At 47.3% G+C, this 18,344-nt stretch overlaps 1 protein-coding gene across 8 annotated transcripts in view; it reads right to left on the bottom strand.

Moving 5' to 3' along the window:
* Nucleotides 1-18,344, bottom strand: part of ADARB1 (adenosine deaminase RNA specific B1) — a 133,107-nt gene that overhangs the window by 40,064 nt on the left and 74,699 nt on the right. For 7 of the 8 annotated variants that reach the window (XM_046647996.1, XM_046647993.1, XM_046647994.1 and 4 more), the window contains 2 exons: nt 6,810-6,884; nt 2,201-3,132 (listed from right to left, as the gene is read on the bottom strand). In XM_046647996.1, the coding sequence (XP_046503952.1) occupies nt 2,201-3,132; nt 6,810-6,837 (960 nt within the window). In that variant the 5' untranslated portion in view covers nt 6,838-6,884. The remainder of the gene's footprint in view (nt 1-2,200; nt 3,133-6,809; nt 6,885-18,344) is intronic. The other variant, XM_046647999.1, reaches the window with a different exon arrangement.

Here is an 18,344-nt window from a genome sequence, read left to right as displayed (position 1 = left end):
AGAACTCACTGCTGACAGAGGGCTTGTGCTCATCATATGGCTGCGTCATCTGAGTTTTAAAGCCTCAAATGTCACTGTGAACAGCATGAAGGCAACCAAGTCCTGTAAGGGTTACTCTAGGAAAACGGTGAGGGTTTCCACCATCCTGAAATGTACATCTGGAAGTTTCCAGTGGGGAGACAATGGAGCCCAAAAATAAAAGCTGCAGGGACTGATTCTGCAAAGGCCACCCCTAGGTCCCCCAAGGAAGACGTGGTTACATCCTGAGCTACAATGGGGGCTCGGGAGACACCGTGGTGGGGGCCACTGTGAGCAGACGTGGGGCAGACACAGCTCCCCCTCCCAGGCCTCGCTGGCCCTGGACCACAGAGGTCCAGAAACTGCTGCTCGGCACTTGCAGAACGAGGGCAAGCGGCATGGGGTGGGGCTGAGACGGCCCCTGCCCACCCACCCCTCCCCTTATGCTGAATTCCAACAGACATCCCTTCCCAGCCAGGCTCCACACGGCCCCTCAACCAAGGAGCTCTGGTCACTGCTCCACACTGAAGTCACAGGGCCAGGCCTGGGGAGTGGGCTGCAAGTGCTGACACACACATGCATGCACACACACGCACACATGTGTACACGTGCACACACAGACCTCCGTCTCCCTCCTCTCCCCGGCGTTACCCATCTACACCTAGAAACTCGGGCATCTGGGATTCACAGCATTCGATCTGATTCCGATCATCTCACTCACAACTCTGTTGGCGCTAAGGGAAGACAGGTCACATCCGATGCTATTTTGAACTCAGGCCGAAATATTTTAGCAAATGCTAAAACTGAAAATAAAAAATCACTTGGGAACCAGTGCCACCGGTTTGTAAAATTATAAATGGACTAAAGTTCTTATGAATAATGTCGACAAGAGGTTATTATAGGAAGCAATTATTAGGTTAGTAAAAAAAAATCAGTAAAATGCTTTGAATGTATTACTTTATACTGATATTGTATTTGGTTGCTTTAGGCAAAATAAAATAAATTTCCTTCTTTCAAAACTGAGAACCACGGCATCTCAGGCGAGGTGACAGTGCACAGAGGCTCCTCTCACTGTCCCCAGCAGCACAAGAGGGGCCGCAGCCCTGCTGGACCCTTCTGGGAGGACACAGGTGGCCACCCCCCACTCGGAGGCTTCTGGTGTTCTGATCAAACCAGGATATGTTTTATCTTCAAATTCAACAATATTTTGACAAAAAGGAATAAACTGAGAAGAAGGCCAGGTTTTTCTCCCTAAAAGAATAACTTTTACAATAGACTAGAAGGTTTTTGGATTTCCAAGAAAAGAAGCAACACACAATCAAAGCTCTAGGATCTGGAGATGACAGCCACGCTATCTCTCCTTCACTCCTCTTCCACGTGAGCCAATCTGAGCCCATCCTGAGATTCCCTCTCTCTCCACCCTGATTTCACGGAGGGAAGTTGTCCAAGGTCACACTAAAGAGTGGCCGCCTGCCTCTGGCCCGGCAGGGGGAAGCAGGCAAGGATCCCACGTGGGAAACTGCAGGTACAGAGACTCCCAGGCACACAGTGGACCCCGGAGCAAGCTGAAGGCCCCTCATGCCCCTCCCCTCCCTGACACGTGCCACTCTGCTTGGACACGCTCCTCAGCCTCAGGAATGCAGCCACAGCCAGTCTTGCTGGAGCCACGAGGCCCTGACCCCCTGACCAGATTCAGGTTTCGGCGGCTGACCAGCCAGCCTCCCTTATCTTGTGCCAGGATCCCCAGACGAGACTTTGAGGGGAAACACCGCTGAGCTGGGGTGAGGCCCCAGTGCTCCAGTCCACCCTCCCCTCTCCTCTGACCAAGGCTGCTCCGGGACGTGGGATGTGGGTCACTGTCATGGTACGGGCGGGCTACACGGGAAGGGAACCGTGGACCGCCGTGTGGAGTGAGGGTCAGCACAGAGAGCACTGACAGCACTGCTCCGGGGCCCGGGCCTCAGGTGTCCCCACCCTGCGTGTGATGGCCATGGACGGGCTTCCCAGTGACCACCTGACCAGCACAAACAGGAAAGGCTGCCTGGAGCCAGAGGTAGGGTAACTATTCATGTGACAACAGTGACGTAAGATCGGAAGTCAGCAGTGACAATGGAAACCAAGCCCCGTCTAAGAGCGTCATGGGGATGTGACCCCACGGTAAGGCGACCGTGTGCATCCTCACCTGTGGTAAGTGCAACTGGAGGCCTTCGCTGGGGATGGGCTGGCGAGACGGCGTCTGGTCCAAGTGCAAATTGAAAATGGTTGCCAGGGCAGACTGCGCGGCCCGGGCCTTGGCCAGCTTTTTGTTCCTCCCCGAGCCTTCAAAGAACTGCCCGTCCACGACCACGGACATGACAAAGTTCTTGGCGTGGCTCTCCCCGCTCTCTGAGAGGAAGTCGTACTTCAGTCCTGGGCGCAGCTCGTTCAAGATCATCACGGGGTTCTTCCCGCTCGGGGGTGGGAAGGGCGGTGGGACCGGGAGGGGAGGCTGCACCAGGCTCGCGGGCACTGGGGACGCCGACAGGCTGAGGTCCCCGCTGGAGCTGAAGGAGTCATCACCGTTGGAACCCAGGTAGAAGGGCACGTCCGACCTGTCCGGGGTCTCGAAGCCGTTGAAGAGCGTGTCGGGGAAGTCGGCCTGGTCGGACGTGAAGTCCGTGTTGGCGGACAGGGTCCTCCCCATGGCCAGGTGGGCCTCGGAGGCGTTGGGGAACTGCACAAAGGACCGCAGGGCCTTCTCAGCGGCGTGCAGCTTGGCCTTCTTCTTCGTGGGGCCCGAGCCCTCAAACACCTGCCCATTCACCTCCACGGACATGACGAACAGCGGCGCGTGCACGGGCCCCGTCTGGGACAGCAGCATGTACTGCAGGCCAGGCTTGATCTCGTTCAGCTGCATCAGCGCGTTCTTGGGCAGGGCGGGCCCCGGCGTCCTCCGTCTCTTCTTCAGGCGGAACTTGGCGTGGCCGTTGCTGCCCTCCTCCAGGGGCCGCTTCCTGCTGGCACCGCCGCCCCCATTGGAGAGCGGGGCGCCCTCGCCGGGCCCCGGTGTGCTGCCGTCCTTGGGGGGCACGTTGTCCAGATTGCAGTTTTCCTTAACATCTGTGCTGCCTGAACCTGCGGTGCCCAGAAAGAGTAACTTACAACGCCTTCGTTGCAGGATCTTGTAAATGCAAAATTTATAGATTCCTTTATCTCTCTTTGTAACTGGTTAAGTGATGTGTGCTTATATATCTTATTCCTTGCTGTAGACACGAAGAACTACACATTTAACCAAAGAGCTGTCAGCCTAAACTGAAACGAGTAATTTGGCGTTTTGCTAAATGGTGGCCAATCCCCTTTCTAGTTGGCATCACCAACTGCTTTTGCATTAAAAGGTGAATTTTTAAAACACTTTTTCCCACAAGAATATTCAGAAGCATTCAGAAATACTTTATTCAAGCTTACTAAATGTGGGATGATAAATTAATCCAGAAAGACCTTACATTAATAAGTCTAATATCAGGACTGACAAATATACATCTTATTTTAGCATCTTCCTCCTTTCCGATGTCAATGACTCTCAGGCTATACTCACTATGGGCTTGAAACTGCAGCCTCTCCCAGGAGAGGGGACATTATTTAAAACATGCATTCACAAGTTCATTAGTTTTTCAGGTTTAGAATATTCAATCAATGTATGCAGTTATTTGATTTAGTTCATAAATCAATCTTAGAAAACTGCTTATGTGATTATGAAAAATATCCTGGCCTTTTAGAAATTATTTTTGAAGGATAATGCTTCACTTCTAGCATTCATTTAAAATTTTTTCATTATATATGGGGAATTGATTTACCTCTGAATTCTTAATACATTTCATGATAGAAAAAAATATATGAGGACACGATACGAAATCGAAGCTGCAGGCAGGTTACAACTTCTAACTTCCTCACCAAAGCAGGCAATTTTGTCTTTTTTTTAAAACAAATATTTGACGGGTTTACAGAATAATTTGGTTATGCTTCCTTTCAAAGGTAGTTTATAAGTAAAATTAATAAGGATAATTTTAGAACTCTAAAAGTTCATGGCAAAATAAATACAATTTTAATTTCCAAAAGGAGAATAAGAAAGTCTTGACTCTTCCCTTTAAGTTTATCAAGGTTTTTAAAAGTGAGAAAAAGAAACAGCTCTCTATTTTCCTGGTTAGTTTCACAGGCCACCTGCTGCAGGAAGTGCAGGAGGAACTGCCAAGGGGCTCTGCGATGCTGTGGGCACGACTGTATTTAAAGACCCACCACTAGCTCTGGAAAATCCACAGTAAGTCTTTTAAGGAATCAAAATATTTTTTGCAATGTAAGCCACTTTAAAGTTCCCCCCACATGGTGGCCCCAGGGTCTATGTCTATAGCACATAACGTGAGACTAGATTCTCAAGGCTAGCAAACTGAAAAACCTGTGGCAACGTTCATCAGCTCTACCCACGGAGGGCTCAATGGGACAGAAGGTCGGGGGCGTGGGCTGCCCGTCCCCATAGCTGAAGTCCCCGAATCTCCCGGGCGGTCGTCACGCGGCCCAGACATAAAGAGCGAGCCTGGCTTAAGCACCGCCCGTGGGAAAGCTGATTCTGCCTGTGGGGAGGTTAGGAGGCTGACAAGCTTCCTCTACACACGTCCGCTCTCCCAAGTGCTCCTGACACACACACCACTTCGCCCAGTTGACAAAGCCGATGGAATGGACACTAAATTTTCATTTATAACATCCTCCAGCAAAAGCTCGATAGGTTACTCCTTTCGGTGCTCAAAGGAAGCAGACGGTTAAAGAGGGCAGAGCAAGAGAGAACAGAGGTTAACAGGTGAGCGACAGCATCAGGCACCGGGCGACGGCTGGCATTCTGACGTTGCTGCTAAACAGAATTATCAACAGAGAAAACCGCATCATTAAAACACATTGGGACATGCATGTAATGCAATATCTATAACCTCTGAAACAACCAAATGCTTTCCTTTAAGAAATGAAAATCATCAGTATTGCTCTGACAACTAATCCTGAGGTTATAAGGAAAATACACTTTCTACAGGGTAGTTCACATAAATTCTAAGTTCTTACTTCCTTCAGAAGCACTGAAATACTTCTCAAATTCTGTCTTATTAAAAACGCTACTATGGACAGGAACATAGAATATTAAAGTTAGAGAGAGACCCCCACTATCACAATTCTTCTTAGATAGATGCTCTCTTTACACATCGTGCTACTTTATTTCATAAATGTGAATATTAATCATGATTAAATTTTTTGTTGATTTTGAAATGATAGAAAATACAGGGCTGGCATTTCAAAGTTTCACCAGCAATTTATCTCCCCCGAGAAGTCATCCAGCAGGACTCTTTGTCCTGGGAGGTTACCGCAGGATCGGTCTGGGGAGAGCCGTGTAAGCTACGACCCGAATGACAGCCCACAGCCCCAACAAAAAGGAGGCGTGGGGGACACCTCAGGCACCCTCGTCATGTGGACTACTGCAGGGCAAAGCTGGAAGTGGCCAGTGAAAACATAAGGCTGGGTTCTACAACGACCTCCAGAGTCGGCTCTGATGGGGGCACCAGCCTGCAGAGAGCTCCCGCCAGGCAGCCAGGGCCGTGCTCGTCCGGTGGGAGGGAGGGCACAGGGTTCTGAAACGGCAACTGGCCACATTCCTTTAGGCCTGCATCCCTCAGGGACTGACTTCGACGCAAGAGAACACTTCCTGGGAGGTTCGTAACAAAGACCAGCCCGCTCCTTGCTCCCCACAGCAACCCTCATGGAGCAGCCTGCGGGTCAGGAGTGTGCACTGGATGGACTTCCAGGCCACACGTGGAGGCAAGCTGGCTCCAAGGCCTCGCTGCTCGGTTCCGGGGGAAGTCACGGGGAAATGGACTGTACTGTGTTCTAGCCTTCGATGACCACGCTCAACAAAACGTCACTCATCATTCAGATCCTTGTGTTCCTCCTTGGGAACAAGCGAGCAGGGACGAGTAAGAAGGTACATATATACATATATCAGAAAAACGATGTCCCTCTTATAATTGCTCTGCTAAAGGCTGCCAACTTCTGTGGGAGCATTTGCACCTTATCCAGATGCAGTGCTCTCTGGGATTAAAGATAAAACAGCAGAGGGAAGTATGATCATTGAACTTTTCCTGGAGAACCAGGCTGCGAGGGGGGAGCTGGCTTACCCCAGGCTCTCCGTCCCTCCACAGAGAGACAGCGTTGACGGGAGAGCACCCAGGGGTGAGTTTCAGGCCACCTCAGCCCAAAGGCTCATTAAAGTCTTTGGAAACTTAAGATCAACAGCCTCACGTGAGCCCCCTTCCCTCAAAATGGAGGGAGAACACACTGTATGTGAAGGAAAAACTTATGCACCATTCTCCCAATGACCAGGTGTTTAAATCCTTCTCGGAGGCTGTCTTACATTTGCACGGATGAAAATCTGGACCGTTAGTATGAGGAGCACACGGTGACTTAGCATGAAACCCTGCACTTTACGACCTACACATCTAGAGGCCTGAGTCCTACATCCAGGTAGATACACGCGTGACGGCCCAGGACAAGAACGAGGGATGAAGAATCTGGACATGCGGCTGTAAGGAAAACGTCCACAGTAAATGCTGATACCTATTGTAGAGAACGTATCAAAAGTTAGAAACACGCCACTGTTAAGAGCCCATATCACAGGGAAAGTCACTTTCCCCGAATTGGTCTCACTAACTAAATTTACAAAAACACTTTTAATGAAAACTTAGCTACTTGATACCACATGCTACGATAGGCCTAGATCTTACTCATGTTTTCTTCGTCTTCTAAATCCATGGCAAAATACTTTTGAGGGTTTCTTGACTGGCGGAGACTGTTTCTGTCTGAAAGACAGCAAGAAAATAACATTCAGTGTGTTCACTGTATGAGAAATAGAAGCTAAGTCTACTCTATGGAAATGATTACAATATTATTTCAAACTAAAGAAAAAAGTCATAAAACAAGGACAGTTGGATCTGCCAAGCAGGAAACAACATTCTGATGCGTCCACCTCTTCTCCAGAGGATTCCCGGGGTGGGAGGCCGTGGAGAGCTCTGAATTTGGGAGAAGGTGATGACATTTATGTCTTAGAAAGACCTCTCCTGTAGGACGGACTGAAGACACACCACACTAGGACACGCAATGACAGGACTCTAACGCATTTGCCATTTGATCTTTGCTCTGGGTGGACTTTTGGTTTGGATTATAAAATAGAGCTTTAATGCAAGAACAAACACCCCACAGTATTTTGCTTCACCGCCACTCTTTCATCTTGAATAGCAGCTCACATAGATGAAACTAAAAAGCATGTAATGGTTAAAATCTGATCTAATTTCTTAGCCATGTATAACATTATTTTGTTGGCAGGAGAAACCACAGGAAATCCTCAAAGAACAATTACTCCAATTATTCAATTATCAACAAATTGAAGAGTTTCCTCTTTCTAAATATTTTGGCTATACTTTGCAAGATTGTACTAATATATAATCTGCAATAAAGAATCCCACCAAATTGCCATTGAGGAAAAAGAAGATTTGCAAGTTTTGTAGCCACACGTTGCTTTGTATACAAATAAAATTCATATTATAAACCACAAAAAGGCAAATTCATTGCTTTTAGGAAAATGGGGACTAAAATGTGGTAAAAAATGCACATATCTTATATATATCTCTCTCACATACCATATATCTAAACTATACAGAGTTTTCACGACATTTGTTAATAACTTTGAATCTCACTGAAAATCTGGCAAATTTGTTGCTAAAAGTTAAATGAGTTTCTGTTTAGAATCCTTTATTCAAGAAAGTGCTGCAGACAGTTTTAAAAGCATGATTATTTTATATTCACTAATTACTTCAAGATAATGTTTTCTGAAAATCTATTATGTGCACAGCTCAGTGCCAGATACTGCAAAAACCTAAAATAAATCAGACAGACTCTGCAATTGAGAAATTTCAATGTAAATATTGTCTGGACAGGTGCTTATATTAAGGGATTATTGTTAATCATTTTAGGTGTGGAAACAGCACTTCTCTTTTAGTGACATAGACTGAGCATTTACAAATGGAATGATAATATCAGGGACTTAGTTCAAACCAATCCTGTGTGGTGGGGAGAAAAGCAGACAGTGCACGGCTGGTAATTGCTGATGCTGGCTGACGGGCACGTGGGGTTCACTATGCAATCTGTATCTCAATATGTTTTAATATTTCCATTATGGAAAGTTTTAATAAAAACTAGTTTCCTTGAGGTCTAGAATGGGAGGGAAGGCGCAGGTGCTCTGTGGGGCCTCTTGCCTAGAGGTTCAGGTCGGGAAGATGGGCGCGACAGTTAAACGAGCCTGGCGGAGAGGTCAGGTGGGGCACACCATGAAGACGGGACACAGGTGGCAGTAGGACAGCACAGAAGTTGTGTGAGGAAGGCAATCACAAGGACTTCTGAGTAACCCAAACCATCAATCCTGGAAACAACGCACAAACCGTCCAAAACACTCTGTTCTTATAAGTCGAAACCTGGCTTTAAAACAGGCAGGAAGGACCTGAATGGTGGGAAATGGAGTGCACGTCCTTTTCCTCCACTGAGTACCCTGAAAACCCTGGACATGCATGTGAAGCAAACCCAAGGAGGCTCTGAAGGCTGGTCGGAAGAAGGAAGACCAGCCAGGGACCTGAGGACCCACACGGCACTGAGTCCCCTGGCCTTCTTTTTGCATCGTTATCCCAGACGTGGAGCTGAAGAAGCTGGTAACCTGGAAACACCAACGGGCAGAGACAAAGAAAATTCCAACAAAAGCTGCTCTCTCTGGCCAAAGGACCAGGAGAGGAAAAGCCCAGCAGGACAGGGAACTGACAGGCAGGAACAGCCAGACCCCACTCTCCCAGCCAGCAAGGATGAGGGGGGAGCCTCGACTCTCATTTCCACTGACCCTGTGCCGCCCACCCCATAATGCAGAGTCAGGGAGAACACGGGGGAGCCTGGACTCCCACCCCCACCAGTGACGAGCCAACGAGGTAAGGAGGTGCCCGTTCCCTCCCTGCTGGGTATCAGAGAACGCCCAGCGGAGTCAGCACTTTCTCCCCGACCCAGCGGTGTCAGTGGAGGCCGTGGAGGAGCAGCACCCTGGGAGTTGTCAGCAGCGGCCTTGTGGGGCACCTGGACCCACAGCCCCGCCTGGCCATAAGGGGCGGCCTCTTCCTTGTCCTAACAGCGGTGGGAGAGAAAGTCAGTGAAACAGAAGCGTTAAGTAAGATTTAGAGTCTCGTAACATAATACGTCCAGGTTTCAATAACAAAATCACTCATCACACTGAGAGCCAGGAAGACTTCAAACTAAATGAGAAAAGAAAATCAACTGACGCCAACCCAGAGATGTCAGAATCACCCGAGAAACATTAAGGCAGCCACCATGAAAACGAAGAAGAAAGCAGGAGGAATCAGTCTAACTGATTTCAATGCTCACTCTATAGCTTTAGCCATCGAGACAGCATGGTATTACGAGGGGTAAACAGGCAGATCACAGGGAACAGACGGAGAACCCAGAGACGGGCCCACACAAACGTGCCCAGCTGGTGGACGACAAGGAGCAAGGCGATGGTGGAGGGAGCCTGTCAACAAACGGTGCTGGCCTGTTTCACAGCCAAGCCTCACGCCCTACACAAAGATTCACTTGAAATGGACTGTGGGCTTAAAAGTGACACGTAAAACCGTAACACTTCAGGGAAATCGCAGGAGCGAACCCTCGGGACCCAGGGCTGGGCAAACGGTTCCGCAGACTGGACACCATGAGTGCGGCCCCTGAAAGGAAAACTGATAAACTGGACCTAGTCAAAACTAAAAACTTCCACTCTGCTAAAGACGACGAAAAGATAAGCTACAGACCGGGAGAAAATATTTTAAAAATCACATATCCAACAAACAGAATATATAAGGAATGCTCAAAACTCAACAGTAAAACAACAAACAGTCCAATTAGTAAATAGGCAGAAGACATGAAGAGATAGCTCACTGAAGAGGACACACAGACGGAAAGAAACACATGAAAAGATGCTCAACATCATGAGCCATTAGGGAAATGCAACTTAAAACCACATGAGACGCCACCACACACCTATGAGAACAGCTGAAATAAAAATAGTGACAACCCCAAACACTCGGAGGATGCGGAAAAACTGGATCTCTCAGATGCTGCTGGTGGGGATGCAAAATGGTGCAGCCACTCTGGAAAACGGTTTGCTAGTTTGTTAAAAACTAAACATAGGTATTTATCCCATAGAAATGAATACTTACATTCACATAAAAAATGGGCACAGGAATGTTTATAGCAACTTTCTTCATAATAGCCCCAACCCAGAAACAACCCAGATGCCCCTGACCAGGTGAGTGGTTAAACAAACTGTGGCCCATCCACACTGCCGAATACTACGTGCCAATAAAAAGGAACGAGCTATTGACACAGAACAATCTAGATGCATCTCCAGGGAATTGGGCTGAGTGAAAAAAGCCAACCCCAAAAGCTTACTTACTGTACGGTCCACCTATACACAACATTCTTACAATGGGAAAACTGCAGATATGGAGAACGGATTAGTGGTTGCCAGGCGAGGGCGTGGGTGTGGCTAAAAAGCACAACAGGAGGGATCCTGGGGGTGATGGAACGTTCTGGATCTTGACTGTATCAAGGTTGACGTCCTGGTTGTGACAGTGCACTGTGTAAAATGAACGTGGGTTCTCTCTGTATTATTTCGTACAGCTACACGTGAATCTACATTATCTCAAAATAAAACGTTTAATTAAAAAGTAGGCAGAAGACACAGAATACATCAATGACTGGGGTGCTGAGACAGCTTCCCTGGACATTTGGGACGAGGAGGAACATGCTTGCAATGACGGTGAGTCTGAGCCACAAGACAAGCCCAGCTTGAAGGGGGTTCACCTGATTCGTAGAGCTCACCGTTTTCCTGCTCTTACATATTTAAATTCTAAAAAGGGACGTGGAAAATGTCTCACGGTAGGAAATAATCAGGCTGTGCACAGTGGTGGGTGGTGCGTGCACATTAAGAATGGAAGCCAGAAATCTCTTGCGGAGCAGAAGCCAACATTTTCAGCTTCTACAAATGCCAACTCTTGTACCAAAGGTTATAAAACAAAGCAAAACAGCAAACACAAGCACTTTAGAGCATTTCACGTAACCATTTCTCTTTCACTCTGAAAAGCACCTCTTATGGCCTGAACTATGAACACATAAGTATTAAAACCCTATCAAAAATCCCATAAGGAATAAAATTCCAGGAATGGCCAATTACAGAAAAGCTTTATTTGACAGCAATATTCACATAATCTCTTCATTTTTCAGATGCCCCTAAAACAGTAAGAAGTGCCTCAAACTTGGGAGGCACTGAGGTTTGAAAAGACCATTAGACTTGCTATCAAAAGCCCTGGGATTTAAGCTTAACTTGGTTCCAGTTATAATTCCAACTTTTCTTTTCTTAATGGAACTAGACAAGCCGATTCTAAAGTTTATACGGAAAAATAAACAGGTTCGAACAGTCAGGAAAACTCTGATCCAAACGAGCAATTAGGTGGGGCGAGCCTTCAACACACAAAGCAACACACGTGGGTCACGGACTGAGGATCAAGGTGACAGATGCCGAGCCCAGAATGAGAACAGAACACATTCAGAAGTAAACTGGTGAAGGTGGCACCCCAGGTCCGTGACACACAAACACGCTTTCTAGTAAGTGGGACTGAATGCCGGGCAACCAAGTGGAAGAGGAGGCGGCTGGAGCCACCAAACTCACTCACTTAGTGTCAGCTTTGGTTCACTGTGGGTTAACTTTTGATTTCAAATAACACAATTCAATTGGCAACATTTTATTTTCTAAGCCAGGTAGTGAGTAGATAGTTATCCATTGTATTAATCTTTATACCTCTGTGGATACTGATGTTGTAAGACAAAGTATAAAAATATATACATAACGTCCCTACTGACTTCTGAGAGGACTCCTCTCTCCACGGTGGAGGGGAAGCTGCACGCACTTCCCCTCCTCTCACCTCCCCTTCCCTCAGTGAAAGAAGATAATCCAGAAGAAAATATAAGGAACATGGCTTATTGATATTAAAGATGCATCAGAACTTGAATATTTTCTATTGTGCTGGTGAAAAATGCTATCGTTAGGAATTCACTAGAAACTTATAGATTAAAAAATGTTTAAGATAAACAGTAAATCTGATTAAAGTTATTAGCAATTATTCCTGGATTTAATCCATTTTACTCTCCAAAAAGGATGGTTTTGAGAAAAGCTTTACATATTCTTTATGACTGTTATGGGTTTTATCTTTAATAGCCATAAACTGCAAATTAAAAAAAAAAAGAGAAGTGTTAAAATGGAGAATATTTGTGTTGATTCTTTACTGCAAATCAAACAACTTGCTAAAGGCTAGACTGATTTTGTAGCTATAGCAAAAAATTGAATGATGATTTGATTATTTATTTAACAAAGGTCTATAAAGATTCTTATGTTATTTGAAGGAAAATAATCTGAAACTCAACAACTTAATCATGCATATTTAGAGAATACACTTCATGATCTGTATTTTGCTTTCAATATTATCTAAACAAAATAAGATTGCTAAAGTGTTCAAAACATTCAATTAATAATATTTTACAATAAATATTTTCCTTTCTGGGAAACCATCCATGTAATGGATGTTCAGCCCGTCACCCTTTAGAGATTTTGTACACATTGAACAAGATACAGCATACTGTGCATAGCAAACAAGATTCACGCATTACTTTTAGCAAACACATTTTTTCTAGGGAAATGCAACATGGAATAATTAAAATAAGCATAGCAATCAACAAAAAGGCTCCTGGAACTAAGAAGCATTTATAGCAACATTGCAGAATACAAAGTTAATATACAGAAGTCAATTGCTTTCCTATGTATGAGCAATGAACAAGTAGATTTTGAAATAAACACAATACCCTTTACATTAGCACCCCAAAAGTTGAAATACTTGGATATAAATCTAACAAAATATGTACAAGATCTATATGAGGAAAAGTACAAAACTCTGATGAACAAAATCCAAGAACTAAATAAATGGAGAGCTATTCCATGTTCATGGATAGAAAAACTCAACAATGTTGATGTCAGCTCTTCCTAACTTGATCCATGGATTCAATGCAATCCCAATCAAAATCCCAGCAAGTTATTTTGCGGATAACAACAAACCGATTCTAAAGTTTAGGGGTAGAGGCAAAAGACCCAGAATAGCCCATTCAATATTGAAGGAGAAGAACAAAGGTGGAAGGCTGACAGTATTCAACGTCAAGACTTTCCATAAAGCTACAGTAATTAAGACAGTGTGACAGTGGTGAAAGCATAAACAAATAGATCAATGGAACACAATAAAGAGCCCAGAAACAGACCTGCATAAATACAGTCAACTGATCTTTGACAAAGAAGGGAAGGTGATAACAGAGCAAAGATGGTCTTTCCAACAAATGGTGCTGGAACAATTAGACATCACATGCAAAAAAACCACTCTAGAGACAGACTTGACACTCTTCACAAAAATCAACTCAAAATGGACCACAGACCTAAACGTAAAATGCAAAATATAAAATTCCTACAAGATAACATAGACGATCTCGGATGTGGCAATGACTTTTTAGATACAACACCAAAGGCACAATGCATGAAGGAAAGAATTGATAAGCTGGACTTAACTAAAATTACAAAGTTCTCCTTGAAGGTATTATGTTGAGTGAAATAAGCCAGATAGAGAAAGACGAACTCTGGATGACTCCACTCATAGGCGGAAGTTAAATACAGAGACAAAGAGAACTGATTGGTGGTCACCAGGGGAAAGGGGGGGTGGAGGGAGGGCACAAAGGGTGAAGTGGTGCACCTACAACATGACTAACAATAATGTACAACTGAAATTTCACCAGGTTGTAAACTATCATAATCTTAACAAAAAGTTAAAAAAAAATTAAAAAGTTCTGCTCTGCGACAGATAATGTCAAGAAAAGGAGAAGATGAGCCACAGACTGGGAAAAAATATTTGAAAAAGACACATCTGATAAAGGACTATTATTCAAAACATACAAAGAACTCTTAAAACTCAACACTAAGAAAACAGACAACCCAATTAAAAAATAAGCTAAAGACCTTAATGGACACCTCGCCAAAGATATACAGATGGCAAATAAGTAAAGATGCTCCACATCAGATGTCATCAGGAAAATGCAAATTAAAACAACAATGAGTTACCAAGACACACCTAATAAAATGGCCAAAATCCAGAACACAGACAACACCAAAGGCTGACAAGGCTGTGGAGCAACAGGAACCCTCATTCACTGCTGGTGGGAATGCAAAATTGTGCCGCCACCCTGGAAGACAGTCTGGCGGCTTCTTACAAAGCTAAACATACTTTTCCCATACGAGGCAGCAGATGTGCTCCTTGGTATTTACCCAAAGGAGGTCAAGACTTATGTCCACACAAACACTTGCACGCGGATGTTTATAGCAGTTTTATTCATAAATACCAAAACCTGGAAACAAAGCAACTAAGATGTACTTCGGTAGGCGAATGGATAAACAAACTGTGGAACATTCAGACAACAGAATGCTATTCACCACTAAAAAGCAGTGAGCTATCAGTCATGAAAAGAAACAGAGGAACTTTAAATGCATATTACTAAGTGAAAGAAACCAACCTGAGGCCACATACTGTAGGATTCCAACTATAGGACATTCTGGAAAAGGCAAAACTATGGCGACAGTAAAAAGATCAGTGGTTTCTAGAAATCGGGATGGGGGACGAACAGGAAAAGCACAGAACATTTTTAGGGCAATGAAAATAAACTATGATTCTACAATGGTGGACACATGTCACTATACATTTCTCCAAACCACCGACCAGACCCCACCAAGAGTGAACCTAATGTAAACTCTGGACGGTGGGTGACTGTGATATGCCAGTGTAGGTTCATCGACTGACCTCTCCGATGTGGGATGTTGACAGTGGAGGAGGCAAGCATGTGTTGGGAGAGGCAGTATATGGGAACTCTCTGTACTTCTCAATTTTGCTCCGAACCTTGAACTGCTCTAAAAAAATTGTTTTAATTAAAAAAAGCATAACAATGCATAATAACATTCAGATATTAAGTGGGAAATATTGATGAGAAGGGGAACCTACTGAGTCAGAAGAGGGAAATGTATGGAGGACAGTTAGCAGAAAGCAAATACGCAGAGTCAGTCAGTTCAGGGCCATGAGCCCAGGTCACTGACGCCTGGTAAAGAGAGAGACTACGGGGAGCAAAGCACAGACGGCTTATACTCTCACACTCTTGCCATCAGACAAATGGGGTGAGCTGGCAACATCATCAGGTTGTGGGTATGGTTCCCCTAACCTTATTAAAGGAAAAGATCATGAAGAAACCACATGTGACGGTGGCAGTAACTGCAGGCAGCGCCCACGGGAGGCAGCAGGGCTGGAGTGGCCCCCTGAGGCCTGGCTCACAGGGGACGACCTGCAGTAAAGCACTCTCCGCCTCCCTGGCTTGGGGCCTGTGGCATCTTTGGTGGTGACTGTGCCAACACAGACATGTGTAAATGTGCGTCACCTCGGACACCTGGAGCCCACTCTGATTCTTTCTTCTTTCTCCCTCCACATCCCAGAGCATCTGATGACCCACTAAAGTGAGCACCAAATGCACTAGACTCCCCCCTGCCCCACCCCCAGCTCCAGGCGTCTTGGGCCTGGGCCCCCGCACGTCCTCCACGAGACGTGGCTCTGCCTGCTCTTGGAACCTGATCATCCCCCCACACAGCAGCAGGGTGGTCTCGCAAAGGTCACCAGAAACGTCCTCCAGCCCACACAGCGTGCTCACCACACTGGGAACCACACCCACGGGCCGTGCCAGGGTCCACCGGAGCCCGGAGAGCGGCCGCCTCTCTCCCACGGGGGGCCGCCATCGTCCTTCCTCACCACACCCCAATCCACGGGGCGTCCTCAGCGCCCTGGACATGCAGCCTTCTCTTCTGCATCGAGGTCTTCGTGTCCTCGGGCCGCCCAATCTGCAGGTCCCCTCCCAGGTCACTGTAGGGCTGAGCCTCTTCACTCTCAGAGAGGCTGTCATCATCCTCGGCAGGCACGCCACCCTCTGCCTCCCTCCCTGCACGGTGCGGTCTACAACCTGCCGTCTGTCTCCCCGTGGGGCCATGAGGGCAGGCGGCTCGGTCTCCTTGGCCTCCAGGCACCTGGCGCCCACCCTGTGACTGTGAGGATGGGCCGAATGGGTGACCTCGAGCTCTTCTGCCTCTGGCTCCCTCCTGGCGGCCCCTGTCCCTGTGTCAGACACACGGGGCTCACGCGCAGCTCTCCCAGACAACCACCACACCTAGTGAGCAGGTGTCCCGGCCTCCACCTCCCACCTGTCCCAGAGTCTGTGGCTACAGCTATTTTCCCAAAAACATATCATACTGTGCTCTGCAAACCACAACTACACCCGAACCTTTACCCGCTTCTCAGTCGAGGGCACTAAGTGCTGCCTGCTCCAGGGTTCCACACTCCCTTCATGTCGGCTGCTCTCATGAGGGCCAAGCGTTCACCTTTGCCAGCAGGAGAGACGTGGGCTTTCATCAACTTTCCCTAATTCACAGTTTTAACTGAAATGCGCCAACTGGATGGCAGCTTGTCCAAATACAGACGAACTGCTGTTACTAATCAGGACCTTATTAGAGAGCACAAAACCCCAAGTTGAGGTCAGGGGGGATTCAGCCGTGGCAATGTCAGGGGACAGCTACGCAGAGAAGTTCCCGCACACCGAGCCTGGGAGGAGCCAGGCCAGCAGCAGGCACGCGGCCCCACCAGAGAGCAAGTGCAGAGACAGCTGTGGGCAAGACCAGAGCCCCAGATGCCCCCGTTTCCATTTACTCGCTTTCACCACTACCTGATATCCAGGATTCTCCTGAGACGGCCAGGACAGGACCCCACCCACGTGCGACCTCTCCAGTCCAGGCGCTCCTGCCTCTGACCTCACCCCAAGGTCACAGGTGAGCCCCGCAGTGGCGCATTCCCAGGCTCCTGCCGGCTGGAGCAGTGGGTGCTGCCGGCCTGGGAGGCCCTGTCAATGCTGTGGCCACCTCGTGAGGCGGTCCTGCTCCTCCTGCAGAGCTGGTCCCGTCCTCCCATCCTCCTCTCCGGCCTGACCGCCCTTCCCTCCCCACCAGGCCGACCAGGGCATGAGCCCCACGAGGGGTGAGCCCCACCAGGGCATGAGCCCCACCAGGGTGGCCGGGAGCTCATCCTCCATGTCCACAGCACTCAGCAGGGCACTTCTTGGTGTGGAGGCCGGGGACAGCCCCAGGCTGACTAATTCTGCCAAACTGTCTACAGTATCAATTCCAGAGAAGACATTAGAAACCCTGGTTATTTATTCTCTCAGGAGAGTTAAAGTAATTCTTAAAGAAATATATTTTCAAAGCCCTGTCTCTACTTATGCTCTAACCGCTAACCTTCCAGGTGCACACTGCCTGTGGACTCTGTACTCAACAGCACAATGACTACAACAGACCTGGGATAATAAGCAGAGTTCTACCTGTGGAAATTAATTCCAAAGGAGTAAAAACCAAATTGAGTATATTCTCTCTAGGCAGAACATTCACCGTAACCAAATGATTAGGCAGCAAACAAAATTCTATCTTACTTAACGATAAAAGCCCATAATATTCTGAGTTAGTCACGTCCAGATAAATTCTCAGTAAATGACAGGTCTAGACACACCAAATCTAGACTCTTCTGCGCATATGTAATTAATTAACTATGCTTAGCATCGAGATAACTGAATGGAATCGAGCTGCTGGAACGTTCACAGAGCGCAACCCACACAGCACAGCCGAGTGCGGAACCGTAAGGACGAAACCTGGATCGGGGGGATGCTGCGAGGGCCACAGATCTGGACACAACAACACAGGGAGTGACGACAGCACAGAAAGCCACTTCTCTGGGATGACAACAACCACACGACTGGGCTCTGCCTGGGCCCTGGCCCCTCACTCCCACCGCGACCCTGCGAGAAGGCTGGGGGCTTCGGGGAGAAGGGGAGCCGCCAGTGAGGTGGGGCTGACTCTCCCTGAGCCCACGACAGACGACCACGCACGTCCCTGTGCATCCAGGCCTGGCAGCCCCTTGCTGGGCAGGCCTGGCCCAGGGGCTCGGTAACCCCCGTGCCGAGTCCATCTGGAAGTAAGAACCACTCTCCCCAGCCAACCTCTCAAGAGCCTACTGCAG

This window comes from Equus quagga, chromosome 21 (genome assembly GCF_021613505.1).
Source record: "Equus quagga isolate Etosha38 chromosome 21, UCLA_HA_Equagga_1.0, whole genome shotgun sequence".
NCBI classification, from domain to species: Eukaryota; Metazoa; Chordata; class Mammalia; order Perissodactyla; family Equidae; genus Equus; species Equus quagga.
Note: the sequence above shows the minus strand (reverse complement) of the source record. Positions and strands in the feature narration are given on the sequence as shown.